Below are 19663 nucleotides of genomic sequence, written 5' to 3'. Positions count from 1 at the left end.
AGAGTGTTGGGGATGTGAAGTGAGGTGCTGGTACGATAGTAATTTGGGTTTAAATATGCCAGAGGCCCAGATTCCCAGGAAACACATTTCCAGGCTGATCTCATAAGGGAGTTGAAACAGTGGAAGGATCTTCTCTGAGTCTAACACTTATTTGTCTGACAGGTTCAAGGGCCTCAAGCCGACTGTTATCCTTCTCTCCCGAGGAATTTCCGACGCTGAAAGCAGCTGGCGAGCAGGACAAGGTTGGCAAAGAAAAGGGCGCCTTAGATCCGTCGTATGGGCCAGGACCAAGCCTCCGCCCCCAAAGTGAGTGAAGGATTGTGTCTTTCTGCCTTATCCCAGCACATAAACCATTGAGTCTGTTTTGGGCAGGGGGTGCCAGTTCACAGCAGTACCAAGTACTCCATCCTTATATTTCCTTTTATCTTTCTATGAGCTTACATGTGTCAGGCCGCTTAGCAGATGATCACGTGGTGCTGATGTTCTGTGGTCCAGACAGCCAAGTATGGATTGTCATCTACTACACTGTTTAGTAAAAATTGCTGTGTGATGTTGCAAAGCAGGCCCCTTCCTGGGCGAGGGGAGCCACAGTGAAATTAGTGTGTGGTGTAATGTGGCTTCTCTTTGAGTGTTTTTGCATCTAATTGGCCTTAATTCTGCAGGGTAAGGACTGTGGAGATGGGGAACAGAGTTGGTAGGAGTTCAGGTTTATTGGCAAATAAGGACACCACTGATGCAGCAATTACTTAGTACCAGCTGATGCTGCTCCTCTCTTAAGAAAATAAACACAGTTGGAGATTTTTATTGGTCCTTGATATTTTTCTACAACCTTAGTGTAATTAGGGCTTGACCAGAGCACTTGAGGTTTTGAGACTTTCTGGTAGAGTGGCTGCCTGCATTTACAAATATTAACATAGTTAATTACCTCCCTTCCAGATGTCACCAGTTGGAGGGAGGGCGGTGGGAGGAACATCACCTCTGCCACATCTCTGACCGCCTCCCCTGCTGAGCTGGGCAGCAAGACCTCCAGCACTGGAGACGGGGCCCCCTCCTCAGCGAGCGCCAGCGATCCCAAGGAGCCGTCTCTCCGCCCAGCTCAGCCTGTCCGCAAAGGGGCTTCGCAGTTCATGGGAAACGTCTACCAGCCACCCACATACCATGACATGCTACCTGCTTTTGTAAGTGACCCTTTTTCCACAAGTGCGTCCTCGATTCTTGGAATGTGTGTGGGTTTGAAATCAGCTGAGATGTATTTTCTGGACTCTCGGTTGGTTTTTGGGGCTTGCTCAGGGATCCTTCTCTTGACATGTTTTTAGTTTGTGTAGCACAGCCTTGCTCAGCCCAAAGAGAAGTTGCCCCTTTGCCTCTGGAGCTGGGGAGGGAACCATTAGCATGTGGCCTGTTGGGCAGACAGATATGAAATGTTCGTTTCCCCTTGGTGCGGGTGCCACTACTGTGCACGTGTTGTAACCTCATCTGGGTAAACCTTCCTATGGCAAGGAGAAAAACCAGGCTGTTTTGCTTTGCGTCATTCCAGATGTGTCCACAACAGCCATCCGAGACTCCTGCATCGCTGGACCGAGGGTCTTTCCCCGTTCCTCAGCTTCGGCTTGAGCCCCGGGTACCTTTCAGACAATTCCAAATGAATGACCAGGATGGGTAAGGCTGCCATCACTTTCCCACTTGAGAGGCAGGTTCAGGGTGTGACGTGAACCTTAAACTAGGCAAGAGTTTGGGCCAAGGATGCAGTTGCATGTGTGAAGCTGCAGGCACCAAAGGGGAAGCCCTGTTTTTTGCCCAAAGGAGGAGTGCTTTGCTCCAGCTACACAGCAGCTGAAATGTTGCAAGGCTGTAGGCATTGTGTGTCTGAAGAGCAGGGGGACATGGGAATTGGTGTGTGATCCTGGACTGGAGGGGTTGCAGCTCTGATCTGTAAGTTCTAGGAAGTGCGTACCAGGTAGACAAGGGGAAGAAACTGCTGGACAGGGAGAGAAACTCGGATGCATTGTTCATAAGTGCACAGTAGAAAAGGACTGATTTGGTGTTACAAACTTGGCTCTGCATTCTTTAATTTTCTGTTTGCTGTTTCTGACCAAATCTGTGTTTTCCTGCAGAAAAGAGAACAGGCTCAGCCTGTCTCGCCCAGCCCGACCAGTTCGGCAGCAGATGGAGCGAGTGCCTCGTCCCACCATCATCAACGCAGAGAACCTGAAGGGGCTGGATGAGCTGGACAATGATGCAGATGATGGATGGGCAGGTAAAGTACCTTCATGCTCTAGCTTTGTGTAGTTGTGAAATTGCTGTTGGTGTAAATGATGACACAATGGATCCTTCTGATCCTTCCATCACACTGTGCTCAAGGAACCGGATCTGAAGACTCCTAAAATCTGAAAACACCAAATACAGCAGGAGGAGTAGCACTGTGGGTGCTGGGAAGGAGATTTAGTCCTGCCTTCTCAGTCATGGCATTCAGTATCCAATTGCACACAGCCTATCTTGGTGACTGTCTCCTCATTTGCAGCCCCCATTCCCAGGCTGTTTGTGCTCCTCCTCTGGGACCAGCCCAGCTGTTCAGCAGTGTGTGTCCACACCGCTCCCATAATTTCTTGCTTGATGTAGTTGAAGTTGTCCCTGCTCACTGAGGAGAGGGCTTGGTAGATGACATTAAAGGTCCCTTCCAACCCAAGCTATTCTGTGATTTCCAGGACCAGTGCTGAACATTTGGCTTTGCGAGTAGTTCATGCCAAGCGTGTGTGTCCTGTAATTTAGTGCTAAAGTGGGGCATAAGCTTTATCAGGACAAGAGACCTGTTTCTTTCCTCTCATAAATCCATTCTCCCTTGCTGCCTTCATAGGCATTCATGATGAAGTGGATTATTCTGAGAAACTAAAGTTTAGTGAAGATGAAGAAGAGGAAGAAACTCTTAAAGATGGGCGACAGAAGTGGTAAGAAGTTGCTCTATTTGCACCTACAGTTGTTTCAGTAAAAGTGAACAGTACCAGGGTCTTTAAAGACTTGTCCTAAATGTGGAGTCTTGATCTCTCGGATTTGTTGCTGTGACTTTGTTGATTCTACTGGCCAGTGTTTGAGTGGTCTTCAAGGATATGTGTAGGTCTAGCAGCTGACTGCCAGTTTGCCAGGCTTTTTTCCTCCTCTTTTCTCACCTTTATCCTGCTGCACAATAGTGGAGTTGATCCTTATGCACCTTAAAGAAAAGCACATCACTTCTGGTAGCGTTTTGTGATCTTTCCTTTTTATTAGAGTCAGTTGCCTTTGCCACTTGATAAGGCTGCAAGTGCTTCCTGAGGCAAGTAGCAAATGCAATAATAAAGCTATTTATGTGACAGGAACAGCTGGGATCCCAGAAGGCAGCGACAGTTGTCCCTGAGCTCTGCAGACAGTGCAGATGTCAAGCACACCTTGGAAGAAGGAAAAAATTGGAATGATTCAGTTGGTTTGTCCCGGCCAGTCCGGAAAGTGCAGGATTCACAGCAGCCTCCAAGGAAGCTGAATGGCTGGAGCTCTGCCTCAGAGTACCAGGTAGGTTGAACCCACATGGGTGAGCTGGAAGCCCATCTGTGTCCTTAAGAGGCCAGTTTGACATTTTATTGAAAATGGGATGCTGATGAATTTTTCTGTTCTTGGTTTCTATCCACCTATCCACATCTTTATGCATAGCACTTCCACTAGGGAAAAGAAATTGAAGCTGGTGCAGAACAGTGGGGTTGTCAGTGAGAAAATGGAGTTACTGAACCAAATAGCAATAACTCTCCCCAGTAACGGGGATTTGTGCATGAGGATAGAGGGGAGAGGGTCAGAAGGGGATATCCTCAGCATGGGATGCAAAGCTCAAGAGAGAGGAGCTAGCTGGGTCATGATTATGGAGGAATGTTTTTTCTCTGGCAGAAGCCTGCACTGGGAAGTGTTCTCAGGCAGCAGTCCCTCGAGGATAAAGAAGAAAAGGTGCCTGTGAGACAGAAGTTTGTGCACTCTGAGATCTCTGAGGCTGTCGAGAGAGCCAGGAGGCGACGGGAGGAGGAGGAGCGGCGCGCCAGGGAGGAGCGCCTGGCAGCCTGTGCTGCAAAGCTCAAGCAACTTGATCAGAAATGCAAACTGGCTCAGAAGAGTGGGGAGACACAGAAACACACAGGGAATGAAGATGTGCGACCTCCCAGCACCGAGAAAAACACTGCACAAGAGAATGGCCATGCTTTCCGTAAAGGTACAGAAACACTGCCTGCCTCACCCTGTAAAAATTGCTTTTTTTGCCATTGTGCTGATCTCTTACCTGGAGTGGGGGAGTTCCTGGGAGGGAGTGTTCAGAGGGCCCTTCAGCTGCCCTTGAGGGATCTGCTGCTTCTTGCATTCTGCAGAGTATTTTGCATTGGTGAGGAAGGTTGATTAAATAAAAAAAAGCTATTGAAATAAATACAAACTTCTTTAGTTGCTGTGCTCAGTGAGCTGTGCTAGCAGGGGCCTTGTTGGAATGGGCCTCATGAGCTTCTCATGATTGGATGATAATATTAAGTGCTCATGGCCATAGATAGAAAATCAGTAAGTGCTGGCAGATTTAAGGACTAATGGGAAAAGGACTTTCTCCCCAATGCTTAAGCAGAAGGCTGATAGCAAAGGAGGATCTCAGAATTTATCACGAAAACAAGATGGACAAAACCCTTTTTAGGCTGTCAAGGTAGAGGATGTGCTATATATGGTTGTAATAAGGTTCAGCCATGCAGTCAGGACGTGCCCACACCTGTGTATGTTTGGTGGTGGTGGGGCACTCCCAGCTCTGTCATGAGCAGGCTCTTGAAGGCTTGTTTTCTTCTCTGCAGCAACCCCTGAGTTTCACACGCAGGATACCTCTGTTGGCTATCTGGAAGAGGAGACTCCTGCTCCAGCAGCAGCAGCCCAAAGCAGCAGTGAGGAGGAGCTCAGAGAAGCTCCCTCGCCAGCACAAGAATTCAACAAATACCAGAAGTCTCTTCCCCCACGATTCCAGAGGCAGCAGCAACAGCAGCAACAGCAGCAGGTAATGGCTGTGAGCTCACAACCCTCTTTTCTGGACCCCCGCTGAATCATGGGGTTCTCAACACCATCAGTCTTTGGGCTGGGAGGAGATAAATGGGTTTTTACCCTGGCCTTTTTCAGTACTTCTCATCATGGATGTATCCTGACTGATTGGGTAGAAAGGCTCTATATGAGCTACATGAGTTTTCCGTGCACCCTGTGATGCTGAAGCTGTTGTGGGTAGGGCTCAGCCAGGTTTGTCACTTGCCTAGGAGAAAAATACAGTGCTGTCAGAAATGCTGACTTGTCTTGCGTGGTTGTCTGGGCATCTCCTGACAGTGGGAGCTCTTAGGACTGTGTGGTTTGTGGCAGAGCTCTGGTTTACAAATGGCATGAGCAGGAGAAGCTGGGGATGTTCTGCTTCCCACGTCCAAAACCATGAGCACATCAGTGGCTGTCTTGGTGCTTGTGTAGGCCTGGCCCAGGGAAGCTTCCGTTCTTGGGCTGGCGCTGAACCTGATGAACATCTCTTCTTACTCTCTGGCACAAGATGAGCTGCTGTTCTTCAGCACTGCTGCAGTGACTGAATACACAGGACAAGGGAAGGGAAGGGAAAACCCTTGGGGTTCAGCTGCTTCCATTTCACTCGGCGCTTGCTGTGCTCTTACCATTGTTTGTATGGGCAGCCATTTGCTTGCCAGGGCAAACTGTGCTTAGGTTGGCAAGTTGCTGGACTGCTTCTGGACTGGGAGGGAGTTCTGGTGTGGCACGCTTCTCATTCCACCTCCTGCCTTTGCAGAGGGCCGATTCTTTGCTCTCATCTACTACCTGCTTGGGTTTTTTTCTGTGAGGCTCTTTCAAATAATTGTTTTCTTTGCACCATAAAAATGTTTGGTCTTAAATGTTTCATTTTTGTTGCATTGAAAACTCTCTTCTGGGGCACTGAGACATCAGCCGAACTGCTTTGTGCATCTTGGCTCTTGCCTGACCTTTCAATGCTGTATGTGCCATACGTGCTGTGCAGCTCTGCTTCCAGATGCAGTGAGCCTCTATAGGGCAGCGGGGCCAAACCAGGGGACAGAGGACTCAGGCTTTAGATAATGCTAAGTTAATTGCTATTCTTCATAAAATAACCACTTGAAATGTGATACAATCAACTCTGCTGCAGATCTTAGCGAAGAGCTCACAATTGGCTTTTGCTTGGAAGCTCAGTAATTGCTCTTTTATGGATGTTTCCTGTGCTCGTTGCTCAGCGGTTGACATTTTCATGATTCAGATGTACAGCAGCAAATGCTGCTTAATGTTACTCTTGAAAAGAGATGCTCTTAAAACAAAAAAGAATTGGATGTCTTTGCTGTCATGCTAATAATACCACAGGTCATTGCTACTGGAAGAACACGAAGTTTTATTTTATTTTCTCTTATCCTCTGTGATGTTAGTATGTATGAGTCAGTGCATGTTTTGGCTGGCTTGTATTGCTGCTTTAGTAGCTCTTTGAAAAGAATAAAATGGAAAAGTTTTGGTTTCACGAAGGAAATATTTTCTCCAAGGTACCGGAGGACTAGATAATGTAGATATAATCTGCGTTTATCAAAGCCTTTTGCTCTGCAGCTGGGGATTGGCTTTTTTAATAAACAGTTACAGTATCTGACACTTGTAAGCTTAGCAAAAAAAGATGGTGGCAAGTTTGACACATAAGTAGATGCATTTCATGTTAATTGGAGCTGTTTAGTGTTTGAAAGCTTTCTTCAATACATAGAACTCCCTTCAAATATGTATTCTTTTTGGATCTTCAGCAAAAGTTAAATGTCAAATCAAATTAACATCATGACAGTCCTCAGCTAAAGGAAGGTGGACTGGCCATGTGGGAGATGTGGAAACAACCTGCAAGTGCCAGCCTGTCTCTGGAGGATGCACAGGAAACACTGTAAAATATTAACAGCTCTCTTAATTTGGTTTAGGTTGTTTTTATATAATCTGTTCAGCTGACAGGGGTGGAAGTAATATATATACACACTAAATAAATTTCAAGTTTCATTTCCTGAAAAATGTGACATCTTCTAAAGTATTTGGTTCCAGTTAGGAAGTGGTGTTTGACAGGAAGCTGTCCTGTATTCATAGGAGTGTTGAGAAGATGCAAATTGTGATCTTAAAGCTGATCTGTTGTGTTTGGCCACATAGCCTGGCCCACAGTGGTGTGATAGTCCGGCTGCTCTGGTATTTACAGAATTAACAACTGCCACATTCCCAGTTGGTAGTGAATTGCCCCTCTCTGCTCCCCCCTCCTATCTGATTAGGGATTGAGCCTTTGATAGATGGCACGTGTTTTCCTTTGCTTGACCAGTATGTCAGTGTGATTCCTGGCACCACAGCCATGTCCAATGGCCCATCCTCTTCCCTGCAGGAGCAGCTGTACAAGATGCAGCACTGGCAGCAGCAGGTCTATCCTCCCCCGTCCCACTCCCATCCCCAGCGGACGTTCTACCCGCCGCACCCACAGATGCTCGGCTTTGATCCCCGCTGGATGATGATGCCGTCCTACATGGACCCTCGCATGGCCCAGAGCCGCACCCCCGTGGATTTCTACCCTTCAGCCCTTCACCCTTCAGGTGAGGTGTTGTCAGTGCTTATCTTGGCTGTTGAGTTGGTTCATATCTGGAAAGTTGGTGTGTCTCTTAACCTCTGTCCAGACTTTGCCTTCTGGCTGGTATCCATTCTCTAGGGATGAGAAAGTTGGTTGAAATGCACTGCAGTGAGAGACCTTCCCTGACTGCTTTGTGAGCTTAGCGGATGTGACTGATCTTGCCCCTTGGAGGAAAGGGTAGCAGATCCACTGGTCTCGCCTGTTGGAGAAGAAGGATGAGTTTTGGAGTTACTGTAATCATGTGAAATCTTAATAGACCCCTTTTAGGAGATGTGATGGAGAAACCCTGTCGTTCCTGAGCTGTGTGCACTATGTACCTTCCTATCTTGTTACTAATCTTCAAAGGTGTGAATGCAAACATCAGGATGTATAAATCATTCCCTGGAGTTTGTGGGTTGCTTGATCCCAAGCCAGTGATGCTGTGTAGTGTCTATGTGGGTTGGGCTCTGAGAGCTATGTCATGTTCTGTATCACTCCAGGTGTATTTCCCAGCTGTGCATTTTCCAAGCACAGGCTCCCCTTTACAAGAGAGGTTTCCATGGCTGCAGTGGCCTGCTGCCTGAGAAGGAAGGGGGAGTCCAAGCTAGGAGATTGTTAAATTCTTCTTGTCTGTGAGATCCTGGTGCTAATGGCATGAACTCTGTCGTGAGCAGGAATTATGAAGCCCATGATTCAGCAGGACTCCATTGGTGGGAGCAGCTGTCGGTCTGAAGATCAGAACTGTCAAGCAGGGCAGGCAGAGAGGAAAACTGCTCCCTTGGATCCTGTGCCAGTGTGGGGCCAGGACAGCTACACGTCTCTGCAGAGCAAAGGATACTCCCTGTCACATCAAAAACAGGCTGACAGCATGAGCATGGAGGGGCTGCATGCCAGGTGAGTGCAGAATTCCCCTGTCCTCATGCATGCTGCCATGGGAGGTGCTGCTGTAAGTCATCTACTGAAAAGTGGGTGTAGAGCTGACCTGAAAGATGTCTGTGAACAGGCCCAGGTGCTGATCTGGGAGCACCCTTACTCTCCTGAGTGTTTTTGCTGTAGAGGTGTTTACAGACTGAGCTATTCAGAAATTCTATATCTGACCAGCTTGGAGCCTGTTCAGAGGGAGAGGGGGACTTGTCACCTACATGGGAAAGGTATAAAAAACAATGAGGCAAAAATTCTGATGCTTTCTAGTTTATCTCCTACATTTTTTGGACATTCTAAAACCAGTTCTTTGTTTTCAGATCTCCATGTTGTTGGAGGTAGAATCTCCCTTTATTTCTTAAGTTTGCTGCCCATCATAGGGACTGTTTTCTTTATCATGCATTGATTTAACAAACCAGCCAGTACAGCCTGGGGCCACAGCAGCTCTGCCCAGCGTTTTGGTATTTATAGGTTCAATGCCTCATGATTTAGCATAAACCCCAGTCGATTTCTTTTCACCTCTTGTGTGCAGCCTGGGCCCTTGGAGCTGTGCTGTGCTCTGCATTACCTGACTTTCCTTTGTTTGTTGTTTGTTTCATTCTCAGGAATGAAAGTTACTCTGCTTCTGGAAGACCGGAGAGTCTGAGCACTCAGCGAGATCTCTTTGAGGAGAGAGGGGAGGAGTATTTGAATGCTTTTGACAAGAAGGCCCAAGCAGACTTTGACAGCTGCCTGTCTTCTCAGAGGATAGGCCAGGATCTCCTGTTTCAGCATCAGGAGAGCGTGCAGGAAGCCTGTACTGCTGGCAGCCGCCATGCGAACCTGAGGTGTTCGCCCCTCGAGCCTGATTTTATCCAAGCAGAGAAGAAGCCTGAATATAATGGTTGGGATATCAGCCACCATCAGAAACCTGCGGAGACAGCAGCAGAAGCTGCTGAAGAAGTGCCCCGGGATGAGCAGTCGTTCAGTGCTGACCCATGGAAGAAAGAAGGAGCCAGTACCAAACAGGCCACTGAAGAGACAGCAGAGTGGGCTCCTGAGAGCCGCAACACCAGCGGGCAGCACCAGGAGCAAATGGGGAGGACACGGCGGTCGGGCCCCATTAAAAAACCAGTCCTGAAAGCCCTCAAGGTGGAAGAGAAGGAGAAGGAGATGGAGAAGGTTAAACTGGAGGGAGAGGACAGCTCACGCCCACTGAAGGAGAAGGCAGCTGTTCAGAAGGCAGAAAATGAGTCAGATGACTCTGCTGCCTTGCTGAACTCCACACGTTACCTGCTGGATGACAAAGGTTCTTCCCAAACCAGTCTTGCACGAGAGGCTGAGAAATCCCAAGAAGAAGAAGAGGAGGAGGAGGAGGAAGAGAAGCCAGAAAGAACCTGGGAGAAAAAACTATCCAGAGAGACCAGTGATCTCCCTCCCACTAAAAGAAACAACTGGATCTTCATTGATGAGGAGCAAGCTTTTGGTGGGAGAGGTCAAGGGCGTGGGCGAGGGAGAGGCTTCAGAGAGTTCACTTTCAGAGGCCGAGGCACAGTTGTGAGCAGCAGGGGTGTCTACAACAACCAGAGGAGCAGCCGGGGCCGAGGGCTCCGGGAGTTCAACCAGCCAGAGGACTTCCCCAGAGGCAAACCAAGGCGCCGGATTGCCAGTGAGACGCACAGTGAAGGGTCAGAGTACGAGGAGCTCCCCAAACGTCGCCGGCAGAGGGGCTCGGAAAATAGCAATGAAGGCTCTGTGCTGGACAGGGAGGACAGTGATTTGAAAAAGGGAGACTTCAAAGAGTCTTGGAGGTCCAACAAAATCTATTCAGATGATCACAATAGCCTGGATCCTAAGATGAGGGCTCCAAGAGCCTTTGGGAGATCACTGCCACCGAGACTGAGCAACTCTGGCTATGGGCGAAGGGGGTTCCTGGGTAAGGAGCCCAGCCAGTGGCAAGGCAGGAGTGGGGGAGGAGGGTGGCAGGAGTACAGCCACACATCTCCATCAGACGCTTTCGGGAGCAGGCAGCAGTCTGACAGGGACTACATTCAGGACTCTTACAAACACACGGATTCTTTCTCCAGCCGGGTTTTTGATGAGAGTCATCTGGATGACAAAAGGCACTTTTTCCAGGAGGATTACTCAGCGGATCAGGAGAACATAGAGAACAGGCCCTTCAGGAGGCGGCGTCCCCCCCGCCAGGACAAGCCCCCACGGTTCAGGCGCCTCAGGCAAGAGAGGGAATCGGTTGGGCAGTGGAACCCCGAGGAGGGAGGCCCCAACCTGCTGCCCAGCCAGTGGCCAGGGAGACCCAAGCTGAGCCCTGCAGAGAAGAGCAGTGTCTCGGGCAGACGCTCTCCTGAGCTGTCCTACCAAAACTCTTCGGACCATGCCAATGAGGAGTGGGAGACAGCGTCTGAGAGCAGTGACTTCAGTGAGCGGCGAGAGAGAAGAGATGGAGTTCCAGAGAGTGAGAGCCAGCTGGAAGGTGGCCTTGGCACCGGGAGCTTGGGAGAGAAGAGGGAACTGGCAAAGAGGAGCTTCTCAAGCCAAAGGCCGCTGGTGGACAGGCAGAGCCGCAAGGCTGAGCCAGCAGGGTTTGCAGAGCAGTCCGTCAGGACTGGGGTGGGAGCAGCTTCCAGATACGAGAGCCAGCAGAACGGAACCCTGATAAAGAGCAAAAGGTAACGTTGTTTTCTGATGTGTTACCTGATACGCAGATGTTGAAGGAGTGGACATACACCCCATGCATTTTCTTCTTGTCACTTTTATTCGTGTTCTACTGACAAAACTAAATTGTTTTCCTTCTTTCTGTGTAGGTCTCCAGAAGAAGGAGGAGGCCTTGGCAACACCAGTGGTGGGAGCAGCCATTCCATTTACAGCTTGGATAGGGCCTCCCATGTGAACTCAGAGAGTGCTGAGGGGCCGGGTAAAAAGCCAGAGAAGGAGCACAAATCCACTGCGCAAAGAGCAAGTGAGAAGGGAGAGGCCTTGTCACAGTTTGAACTGAGTTATGGAAGTGAGTGTCTTGATTAATTTGTTTCTTTAGGAGGATAACACATTGTGGCTGACTTCCAAGCCAGACTGATTCAATCCAGTGCAATTTTTAATATCAGATTAGGGCCTTTTTTCCATTCGTTTACAGAAACGAAAAAATTCTTGTGTATCTGAATAGAAAAACATGGAAGGTAAAATTGTTGTTAATTTTTAAACGCAAACTTTTCAGCCAGATCTGACAGTGTCTCTAATGTTTCTTCTATTGAAAGTTTGTGTTGAGGGAGAATATTTCTGTATTTCTCTCTAAGATGCTAATGTATTTTGGGCTTGAAATTTATACTGTGTGAAGGAAGTTGAGAGAGCATCCATAGAGGGGAATTAGAGGCTGAGCTAATGGCAGGGAGACAAGAAATGAGTATCTCTGAAAAGAGAATTGCCTGAATTACCACACAGCTCCCGTTCTCAAGTTCTCCAGCTGAGGTGTGCTCATCTTGAAGCAGAGGAGACAGCAAAGTCCTGCAAGATAAAGTGGCTGGTAGATGTCAACAGACTATCATGATTTTGTTTTCAAAATGTAGCTGTGATGTTGCTAGGTGAACTTACTGTGGCATGGATCCTCTTTGGAGTGCACTGTTTAAATTACTGCTATTATAAAGCTTTATATGCACATACATGCACACTGTATTTTCCCCTGTGTGCTTTGTTCAGGTACCATCATTGATAATCGGGTGTCGAACACAGCAGAAGAGAATGAAGTTGGTTCCATGGCAGGGGAAGGCTTCATTGAGGTTCTTACTAAAAAGCAGCGTCGTTTGCTGGAAGAGGAGCGAAGGAAGAAGGAACAGGCTGCTCAGGTGAGGAATGGGAGGCAGAAAAGTTGGATCTTTTACATGGTTTGGATTGCAGACAGAAACAGGGCCCCAGAAAGCGTTTGTGTGAACAGAAGAACGTACAGCTGACAGTGCCAAAGTAGTACAGATCCTGTATTGGGCCCCAGAAACATATTTAGGGCCGCTGGTCTGAAAAGGAGAGTTGGATTTCTGACTATTCTTGGCTTGCAGCAGAACTGTTAATTGGGAATTAAGTTTGTAGAGTGGTCTTCATCCAAAGCAGCTTGGCTCTCTAAGCCAGCTGCTGGCTGTAGTTGGTGGGATGTTGCGCAGCAGGAGCAGTGGGGGACTTTGCACTCTCACTGTGTTATTGCCAGAACAAAATCTCACACTGCAAAAGGTGGCTCTTTCCAGCCTTGTTAGACTGGGAGAACCTCCCAGTCTGACACCTGCGCCTTTCCCGTCACAGGCACCAGCCAAGGCCCGCGTCCTTCAGTCGCGCATTCCACCTCGATTTGCTAAGAAACAGAACAGCCTGTGCTTGGAGCAGAGTGATGTAACAGTGTCTGGAAACAGCCTGGGCACAGAGATCTGGGAGAGCAACAGCCCAGGTAAGTTTGGGTCTCTTTGTTCCAAAGGGTTTCACAGAGGTGAGGAGTCCTTGAGTGTGCAGCAAGGATGGGGTTCATGGTTCAGAGGAGACAACCCTCTCCTGTCTGATGCTGGAAGTGGCAGGGGGAGCTGGCAGACATGTGCAGTAGCATCTGTTCTAAGCTCTACTGTTCAGCCATCTTGCTCCTGTTGCTGGCCATGTCAGTCTCCTAATCTATTTCTTTAGTCTTCGTTTCATGTCAAGATCCTACTATACAGCATTTTCTAGCTGGTTGGGCTGGATCTACTTGAGGCTTCTTTTTTTTTTGCTTTCCTACATTTTCTCATCTCTAGCCCTGTACAGCTAGTGCCTCCCTTGTTTCTCTCTGTCCTGTCTTTCTCTTGTTGTCATGTTCCCTAAGAAATCTGCTCCCTGTTCTCTACTCTCACTCCTCATACCCTGTGTTCTCTGCTGCGTCATGTCTCAGATGTCTGGGCAACACTTAACTTTCTGAGGTGGTGAAAATACCCTTTCTCATGTCTAGAAATGGAAGGTTAATGGTGTCATGTGTACAGAGTGTGCTCACAGCTGTGTTTCAAGCAGCTGAACCCTGCCCTCCATTCTTTTCCAGCACTTTCTGTTCAATCTCCTGGCAGTGATTCCTGGAGCAAGCCTGTAAATACCTTTAATGGTACCGAGTCTAGCACCACTGAGGTAAGTGGCACCTCATGTGCCCTTCAGGTATTGTGTGTTTAAAGTATTAATGCAGGTGGCTTTTATGCTTCTCATTGCTCCATCTCTGCTTAGTGACTCTCAGCTCTGCTTGTGCCATTTTAAACTGTCTCTTTGCAGTTATAATTTGAGCTTGATGCTGTTCAAATCTTGACCTAGAGAGCCAAGCACTGCTTGTGTGAGGGTATAAATCTGGAGTAACTGTGGTAGAGCTATTCCAGGGTTGTGCTCATCACTGCATGCAGACTGTGGTCGAGGAGGGTGGAATCCCATAGGTCTTGTTTGTGCCTCATGCCTGTGAGCAGTGTGTAGCTGTAGCCTTAATGCAGGGAGGGCAGAGGAGTTCCAGAGTGTTTCACCTCTGGAGACCAAGAGTTCAAATTTGACTTGAGTCACATGTGAAGTGAGTTTGGCAGTCTCAGCCTAGTTGCTCTGTGGGACACTTTCTTCTTACTCTGAAGCCATGGTCTGGTTGGTGCATCAGTTCACCTGTCTCAGGGCTGTATAGAACTGAAGGAGCAGCCAAGGGGTGCTGCAGGTCAGGCCCAACTCCTTTGCAGTTAACCAGGACGGTGATTTGAAAAGGGGACATGGTCTTGCTGTTTTCGGGGATGTTCTTCCTCGGTGGCGCTGGGTCGGAGTCCGGGGCTTTAACACATTTCGTGCTTTGCATAGCAGGGATTTAAAGGCAGCCAGGGGGATAGTGGCATTGACTTGAGCGCGGAGTCTCGGGAATCCTCCGCGACCTCCTCCCAGCGCAGTTCTCCATATGGCACCCTCAAACCAGAGGAGATGAATGGGGCTGGCCTGGTGGACCCAAAGCCTGACTGCCAGAAGGAGCAAGTGCAGAAGCAAACTGATAAAAAGGTAATCTGGACTCGCAGCCAAGCCAGAGCGCAGAGTGAGAGACCTTGTGAAATGGTTGTGTTGTTCTTGATAGCATTTTTAAGGCTTGAGGTTGGGTTATTTGGTCTTTGTGTCTCAGCCTCTCTGCTTTCCTGTTAAGGATTCAGATCAAGGCTCAGGACAGAACAAGGAACACAAGCCTGGACCAATCGGCAACGAACGCTCCCTGAAAAACAGAAAGGGTTCGGAGGGAACGGAACGGCTGGAAGGGAATATTCCCCCTGTTAATGGGGTGGAAATTCACGTGGATTCTGTACTTCCTGTGCCACCCATTGAATTTGGAGTAAATCCTAAAGTGAGGATGGAATTTAATTTTATCTTCTTGGTGATTTGATCTTGTTGAGACATGAAAGTGGTTTGAGGCAGAAGGATTATTTAGAGGAAGCTTCCAGCTGTAGATTTGCCTTAGATTTCATTACTGACACAAACCAGGTACTCAAGATGTCCTGGCAAACATGAAGCATCCACCTGGAAATACTGTCCCAAGGACCAGCCGGGGTGGTAACAGAGATGAGGGACAAAATTATGGCCAAGCTTTTGTGTGCCTCTGGGGGTTGCCTGCTGCTGAGCGCTGAGAAGTGTTTTCTGTTCCCAGCAAGGCTTATGGAGGCTAATCTTTAGTTTGTAATGTCATGATTCAAGCTAGAGTCATTAACCATGAAGAGCAGATGGGTGGTCCATGGACCTGGATTTGAATTTTATGTGTTTTGCCTTTTCAGGACTCTGACTTCAGCTTGCCACCTGGTTCTGCCTCTGGCACTGCAGCTAACCCTGTCACCAAATTGCAGGATGCCTTGGCCAGTAATGTAAGTATATTTTTTCTTCTGGCATGGATTCATTGGAGGTACTCCTCAGGAAAACCTCAGATGCTTCCAAGGAGAGCAAGCATATTTGCATCTGACTTCACATTTCATGCTTAGGCAGCACATGTCACTAAAATCCAAAATGGAAATCTCGAGGTATCTTGGTAAAATGAGTGTCACAAACTTAGAAGTGATGCAGGGAGCGACTTCATTATCATTGTGACCTGTGTAGAGCCATCTCTGAGATTACCAGTCTCTTCCCCTGAGACACACAAGTCTTGGACACGGCCATGATGCAGATAGTGGCATGTTTAGACCCTGACTGCCCAGCTTCCTCAGAAGGTCTCATCTGCCGCAGCAAGGCAGAGAACTGTAACGTGCTGGTCAGGCCTTTTTGGAGGTTTCCCAGCTTATTCCAACCATCTGGGTATTTCATATTCTGTGTGAAAGAGTGAGCACACTGAAAGCCCAGCTGGTAGCTCAACTGTAGACAGCAGTGTGAGACACACACAAAGGTGCTTTTGAAATGTCTTCAAGTTTCTAGGTTGTTTGGTTTTGATTTTGGAGATTTGTCTTAAAGGGTGTTTCTTTTCAGATGCTTTTTCAGAAATAGGTTTTGTTTGAAACTTAGGTAGTTTCTAAATACGGCGCAGGAGAGAGAACTCTTCTGCAAATGGAAGTTACTGATCAAACTGATTTTTTAAATGGAAGCTGGTATAGTTCAGCATAGAAGGGTGTCTTTGCACGTAACCAAAGCTTCCTTTATTGCAAGAGCAGAATGGATCCTGGTTGAATGTGGTACTTGGCTCCTGCAGTACTACAGGGGACTGAAGTCTTTGAGGTGCAGTTACTGGAGCTGCACAGCTGAGCCTCTGTCAGCCTCGGTGGCTCATAACATTCTCCTAAGAGTTCACAAGTATTCACCTTTTACTACTCTCCCCTCAGGCAGGGTTAACACAGTCCATTCCCATCCTGCGAAGGGATCATCACCTCCAGCGCTGCATCGGCCTGAACCCCATGTCCTTCCCCACTGCAGACCTTACTCTTAAGGTAAGGAAGCTGAAGGTGTGTGCATACCATGTCTCTGTGAGCAGAGTGGTAGGGTGGGGAGAGCTTTCCCAGAGTGTTTTGTTAGGTATTGCTGAACTTGAATTAGCTTCTGTAAAAGTTGTGCCTATGTGCTGTTCAGCATGAGTGCAGGGGTATGTGTTTCAAGGCTTGGATGCAGGAAGTCCTTGCCGCTTGTAGAACCAGTGCAACAGGGCTTTCCTATTTCAGTACTGGGTAAGATGGCTGCTCAGGGATCCTGGGAAGCCTGGTGGTGTAAAGAGAGGGAAAAACCAAACAAAACCCACCCAAGTGTACAAACAAGAACAACAACAAAACCAAATAAACCAAAACAAAAACCACCTCCACCCCAAACCCAAGAAGCTGAGTAAATACCAAGGGGTTTGAGTATTTGTGAAGGATTCTTGCCCATTAGAAATTGTTGTGGAACCCCGTGACCTCAGACCTGTCAGCTTTCTACTATGTCTAGACTGCAGTGAATTTGAGCTCATAGGACACAGATGAGCAGCTCTGGGCTTTGGTACTGTCCTCCCCATTTGAACTGTCTGTAGTTATTGTCCTTTGTTTCCATAGATGGAGTCTGCTCGTAAAGCTTGGGAAAACTCTCCGAGTTTACCAGAACAGAGCTCCCCAGGAGGTGCAGGCTCAGGCATCCAGCCTCCTTCCAGTGTTGGAGCTTCCAACGGTGTCAGCTACAGCTCTTTTGGTGGAGTTTCTATGCCTCCTATGCCTGTGGCATCTGTAGCACCTTCTGCATCTATTCCAGGTACCTGCAAACTGCAGCAGCATTGGCATTGTCTGGTTGCTATCTGGGAGTCATCCTCTGGTTCTAGTAGATGAGAGCATGGTGAGAAGAGCTTCCATGTAGAGTAACTGGCTGGCTGGTGTTTGACAGATTCTTAACAATTCAGGCAAGACAGAGAGAATGACTGTCTCTCCACTTAGAAGAATGTGACTGGTCTAAGCTTAATACAAAGACAGCTCTCCCTGTGTAGTGGCAAGTCTCTCTGATGTCTCAATAGATCTTGCTTACCCTTTACTGTGTGCCCAGTAGAATAGAAAGAGAGAGACCTATGGCTCAGAGGCTTCAACAGTCCCAGTATCAGTATCAGCCATTCCTCTGCTTGTTTTGCCATTGAAGTCACAGGTTCTGAGCACCTTCAGCTCTTTGTATGTAATAACAACAGCTGGCTTACAGCTCGCAGAACTCTGGGAGGGGGGAAGAAAGCTGAACTCAGTCATGGTAGTATGTGTAATTAATGTAATAATTGCTTTTTCCTCTGGAAGGAGGAAATGTTCTGGGATTCTCTGACTCCTGGGTCCCAAAGGGCTTCTCATGTATGCACTGTCTTTCTCATGTCTCAATTCAAGAACAGAGTGAAATGTGTAATGAGTGACTCTGTTACTAGCTTCCACTTGGTAAACAGATTGTTTCAAGTCAGGTGATTTCCTTCCTCACCCACTCTAATCTTGCTGCTTAATCCTGTGGTTGAGATCTGCACAGAAGCACAGGAGTGGCTAGCGGGTGCCACCCTTGGGGTGAATATGGCTTTTAGGTCTCCTGTGTCAAGGTCTTAAATGCCGTGTTTGCTCTTTCTGTGCCTCTTAGCTGCAAAGATGAGATGGTTGCAGAGCAGATTTCTGCCATTTAGTTTGGAGTACAGGTTACCAGCTTCTGAACTGCTAGTGTCTGACTCTTTTGTGGAGGTGGGAAACCTGGGTTTACATTTAGCCTCTTAGAGAAAGGTATGATTAATTCTCAGCAATCCTGCTATTGCTGATGTTGTTATGTGGAGGTAGGAGCTTTGCAGACTCTTCTGAATGGGTACCATGTTTGTGTTGACTTGCTGAGAGGTAGGAAATAGTATTGACCTGCAGATCTCTGCAGTCTACTGTGTCTGTGTCTCCCTTGTACCTTGAATTTACAGCCTGCCTTTTCTGATGTCCAGGTAACCATATTCCACCCCTGTATCTGGATGGCCACGTGTTTGCAAGTCAGCCACGCCTGGTCCCTCAGACGATACCTCAGCAGCAAAGCTACCAACAGGTAAGGGAGCAATACAGCTTGCAAGTGGTTTTTCAAGGATTCTTCAGGGTGGCACTTAAGAAATCAGGAGTAACTTTTCCCTTTCATAGCCCAAAGGAACTTAAATGTGGCTCCCTTTAGGTTCCTTGAATGCTACTTCCCAGTGGGTGTTAGAGGTTAGTAAAACTGAAAGGAGGGAATTGAGGAGTTTTTCCCCTTCTGTACCAGTGCCCTTGGACTGGTTTTAACTGAAGCAGATGCTGAGCCTTGTGTGAGATGAAGTGACTTTCAGTAAATTCCCCAGCCAGTCAATAATGATTAGTAATTTCACTAGTAAATAGGATGTTGGTAGGGCTGGGGAGAGCTCTTTCAAGCTAGGGTACAGGCAGGTGAGACCTGGGATTGTCAGTGCCTGCTTTATGTGAGGAGCATGTTGGTTCCTTCCTGTCCATCAAATGCCTCTTGCTGGCATCAACCTCTGGGTGCCTGTGCAGTGTCTTCTTCCCTGGCAGTGCTGCTGTTCTGGGGAATGATGCAGGGCTGGGTAAAGGCACGGTGTAGATAATTGTCACTGCAGATTGACTCATGCAGGAAACTGATTGGTTTTTAACCACCTTGGAGAGTTTCTGGCTTCTCTTGTACCTCTCAGTCATATTCATTTCTTCTGCAGGCTGCTGCTGCTCAACAGATTCCCATTTCCCTCCACACATCCTTACAGGCCCAAGCTCAGCTTGGGCTGAGGGGTGGTCTGCCTGTTTCCCAGTCCCAGGAGATGTACAGCTCCATACAGCCCTTCAGGTAACTGCTTCCAGTTTTCCTTTCCTTGTGGCTTGCTCTCTTATGTTGCTGATTTCTGTGTACATTGATCAGATACTCCACACTCATCTTCCCTTTCCCCTTTGTTGGACTGCTGTTCCCTTCCCCTAATAACAGTGCCAGTGTAGGGAGCATGAGAGTGAAAAATGTGAATTAGTACTTAGTGCCTCAGAAGCCTAAACACTGAGGTTTAAAAAAAAAAATCCCTTATTTGCTATAGCTGTTGGAATCTTTAACTTCTCATTTTTTCCTGGTTTGCAAAACTGCTGCAGGCTTTTGGTACCCTGAATACTCCCTTAACTGGTAATCCACAGGTGGTTCCGTGGGATATTGAAACATAAATATTAGATACTACTCAAT

General features: G+C 47.8%; 1 protein-coding gene and 1 non-coding gene across 10 annotated transcripts in view; both read left to right on the top strand.

Annotated features, from left to right (window-relative positions):
• Positions 1-19663, top strand: part of PRRC2B (proline rich coiled-coil 2B) — a 46863-nt gene that overhangs the window by 18587 nt on the left and 8613 nt on the right. For 6 of the 9 annotated variants that reach the window (XM_032130807.1, XM_032130808.1, XM_032130812.1 and 3 more), the window contains exons 6-27: positions 163-306; positions 937-1178; positions 1538-1659; positions 2115-2257; positions 2855-2945; positions 3348-3540; positions 3907-4222; positions 4833-5029; positions 7412-7616; positions 8305-8524; positions 9157-11217; positions 11353-11552; positions 12239-12384; positions 12830-12971; positions 13584-13666; positions 14360-14551; positions 14691-14885; positions 15310-15396; positions 16339-16443; positions 17035-17227; positions 18411-18508; positions 19158-19285. In XM_032130807.1, coding sequence (XP_031986698.1) covers positions 163-306; positions 937-1178; positions 1538-1659; positions 2115-2257; positions 2855-2945; positions 3348-3540; positions 3907-4222; positions 4833-5029; positions 7412-7616; positions 8305-8524; positions 9157-11217; positions 11353-11552; positions 12239-12384; positions 12830-12971; positions 13584-13666; positions 14360-14551; positions 14691-14885; positions 15310-15396; positions 16339-16443; positions 17035-17227; positions 18411-18508; positions 19158-19285 — 5503 coding nt within the window. The remainder of the gene's footprint in view (positions 1-162; positions 307-936; positions 1179-1537; positions 1660-2114; positions 2258-2854; positions 2946-3347; positions 3541-3906; positions 4223-4832; positions 5030-7411; positions 7617-8304; positions 8525-9156; positions 11218-11352; positions 11553-12238; positions 12385-12829; positions 12972-13583; positions 13667-14359; positions 14552-14690; positions 14886-15309; positions 15397-16338; positions 16444-17034; positions 17228-18410; positions 18509-19157; positions 19286-19663) is intronic. The other 3 variants (XM_032130813.1, XM_032130810.1, XM_032130811.1) reach the window with 2 other exon arrangements.
• On the top strand, positions 17464-17546 carry LOC116454560. The gene has a single exon (XR_004244142.1). It is a non-coding gene; the product is annotated as a small nucleolar RNA SNORD62 (small nucleolar RNA).

Source organism: Corvus moneduloides, chromosome 21 (assembly GCF_009650955.1).
Source record: "Corvus moneduloides isolate bCorMon1 chromosome 21, bCorMon1.pri, whole genome shotgun sequence".
NCBI classification, from domain to species: Eukaryota; Metazoa; Chordata; class Aves; order Passeriformes; family Corvidae; genus Corvus; species Corvus moneduloides.
The sequence above is the reverse complement of the archived record's forward strand: the minus strand, read 5'-3'. Positions and strand labels throughout refer to the sequence as shown.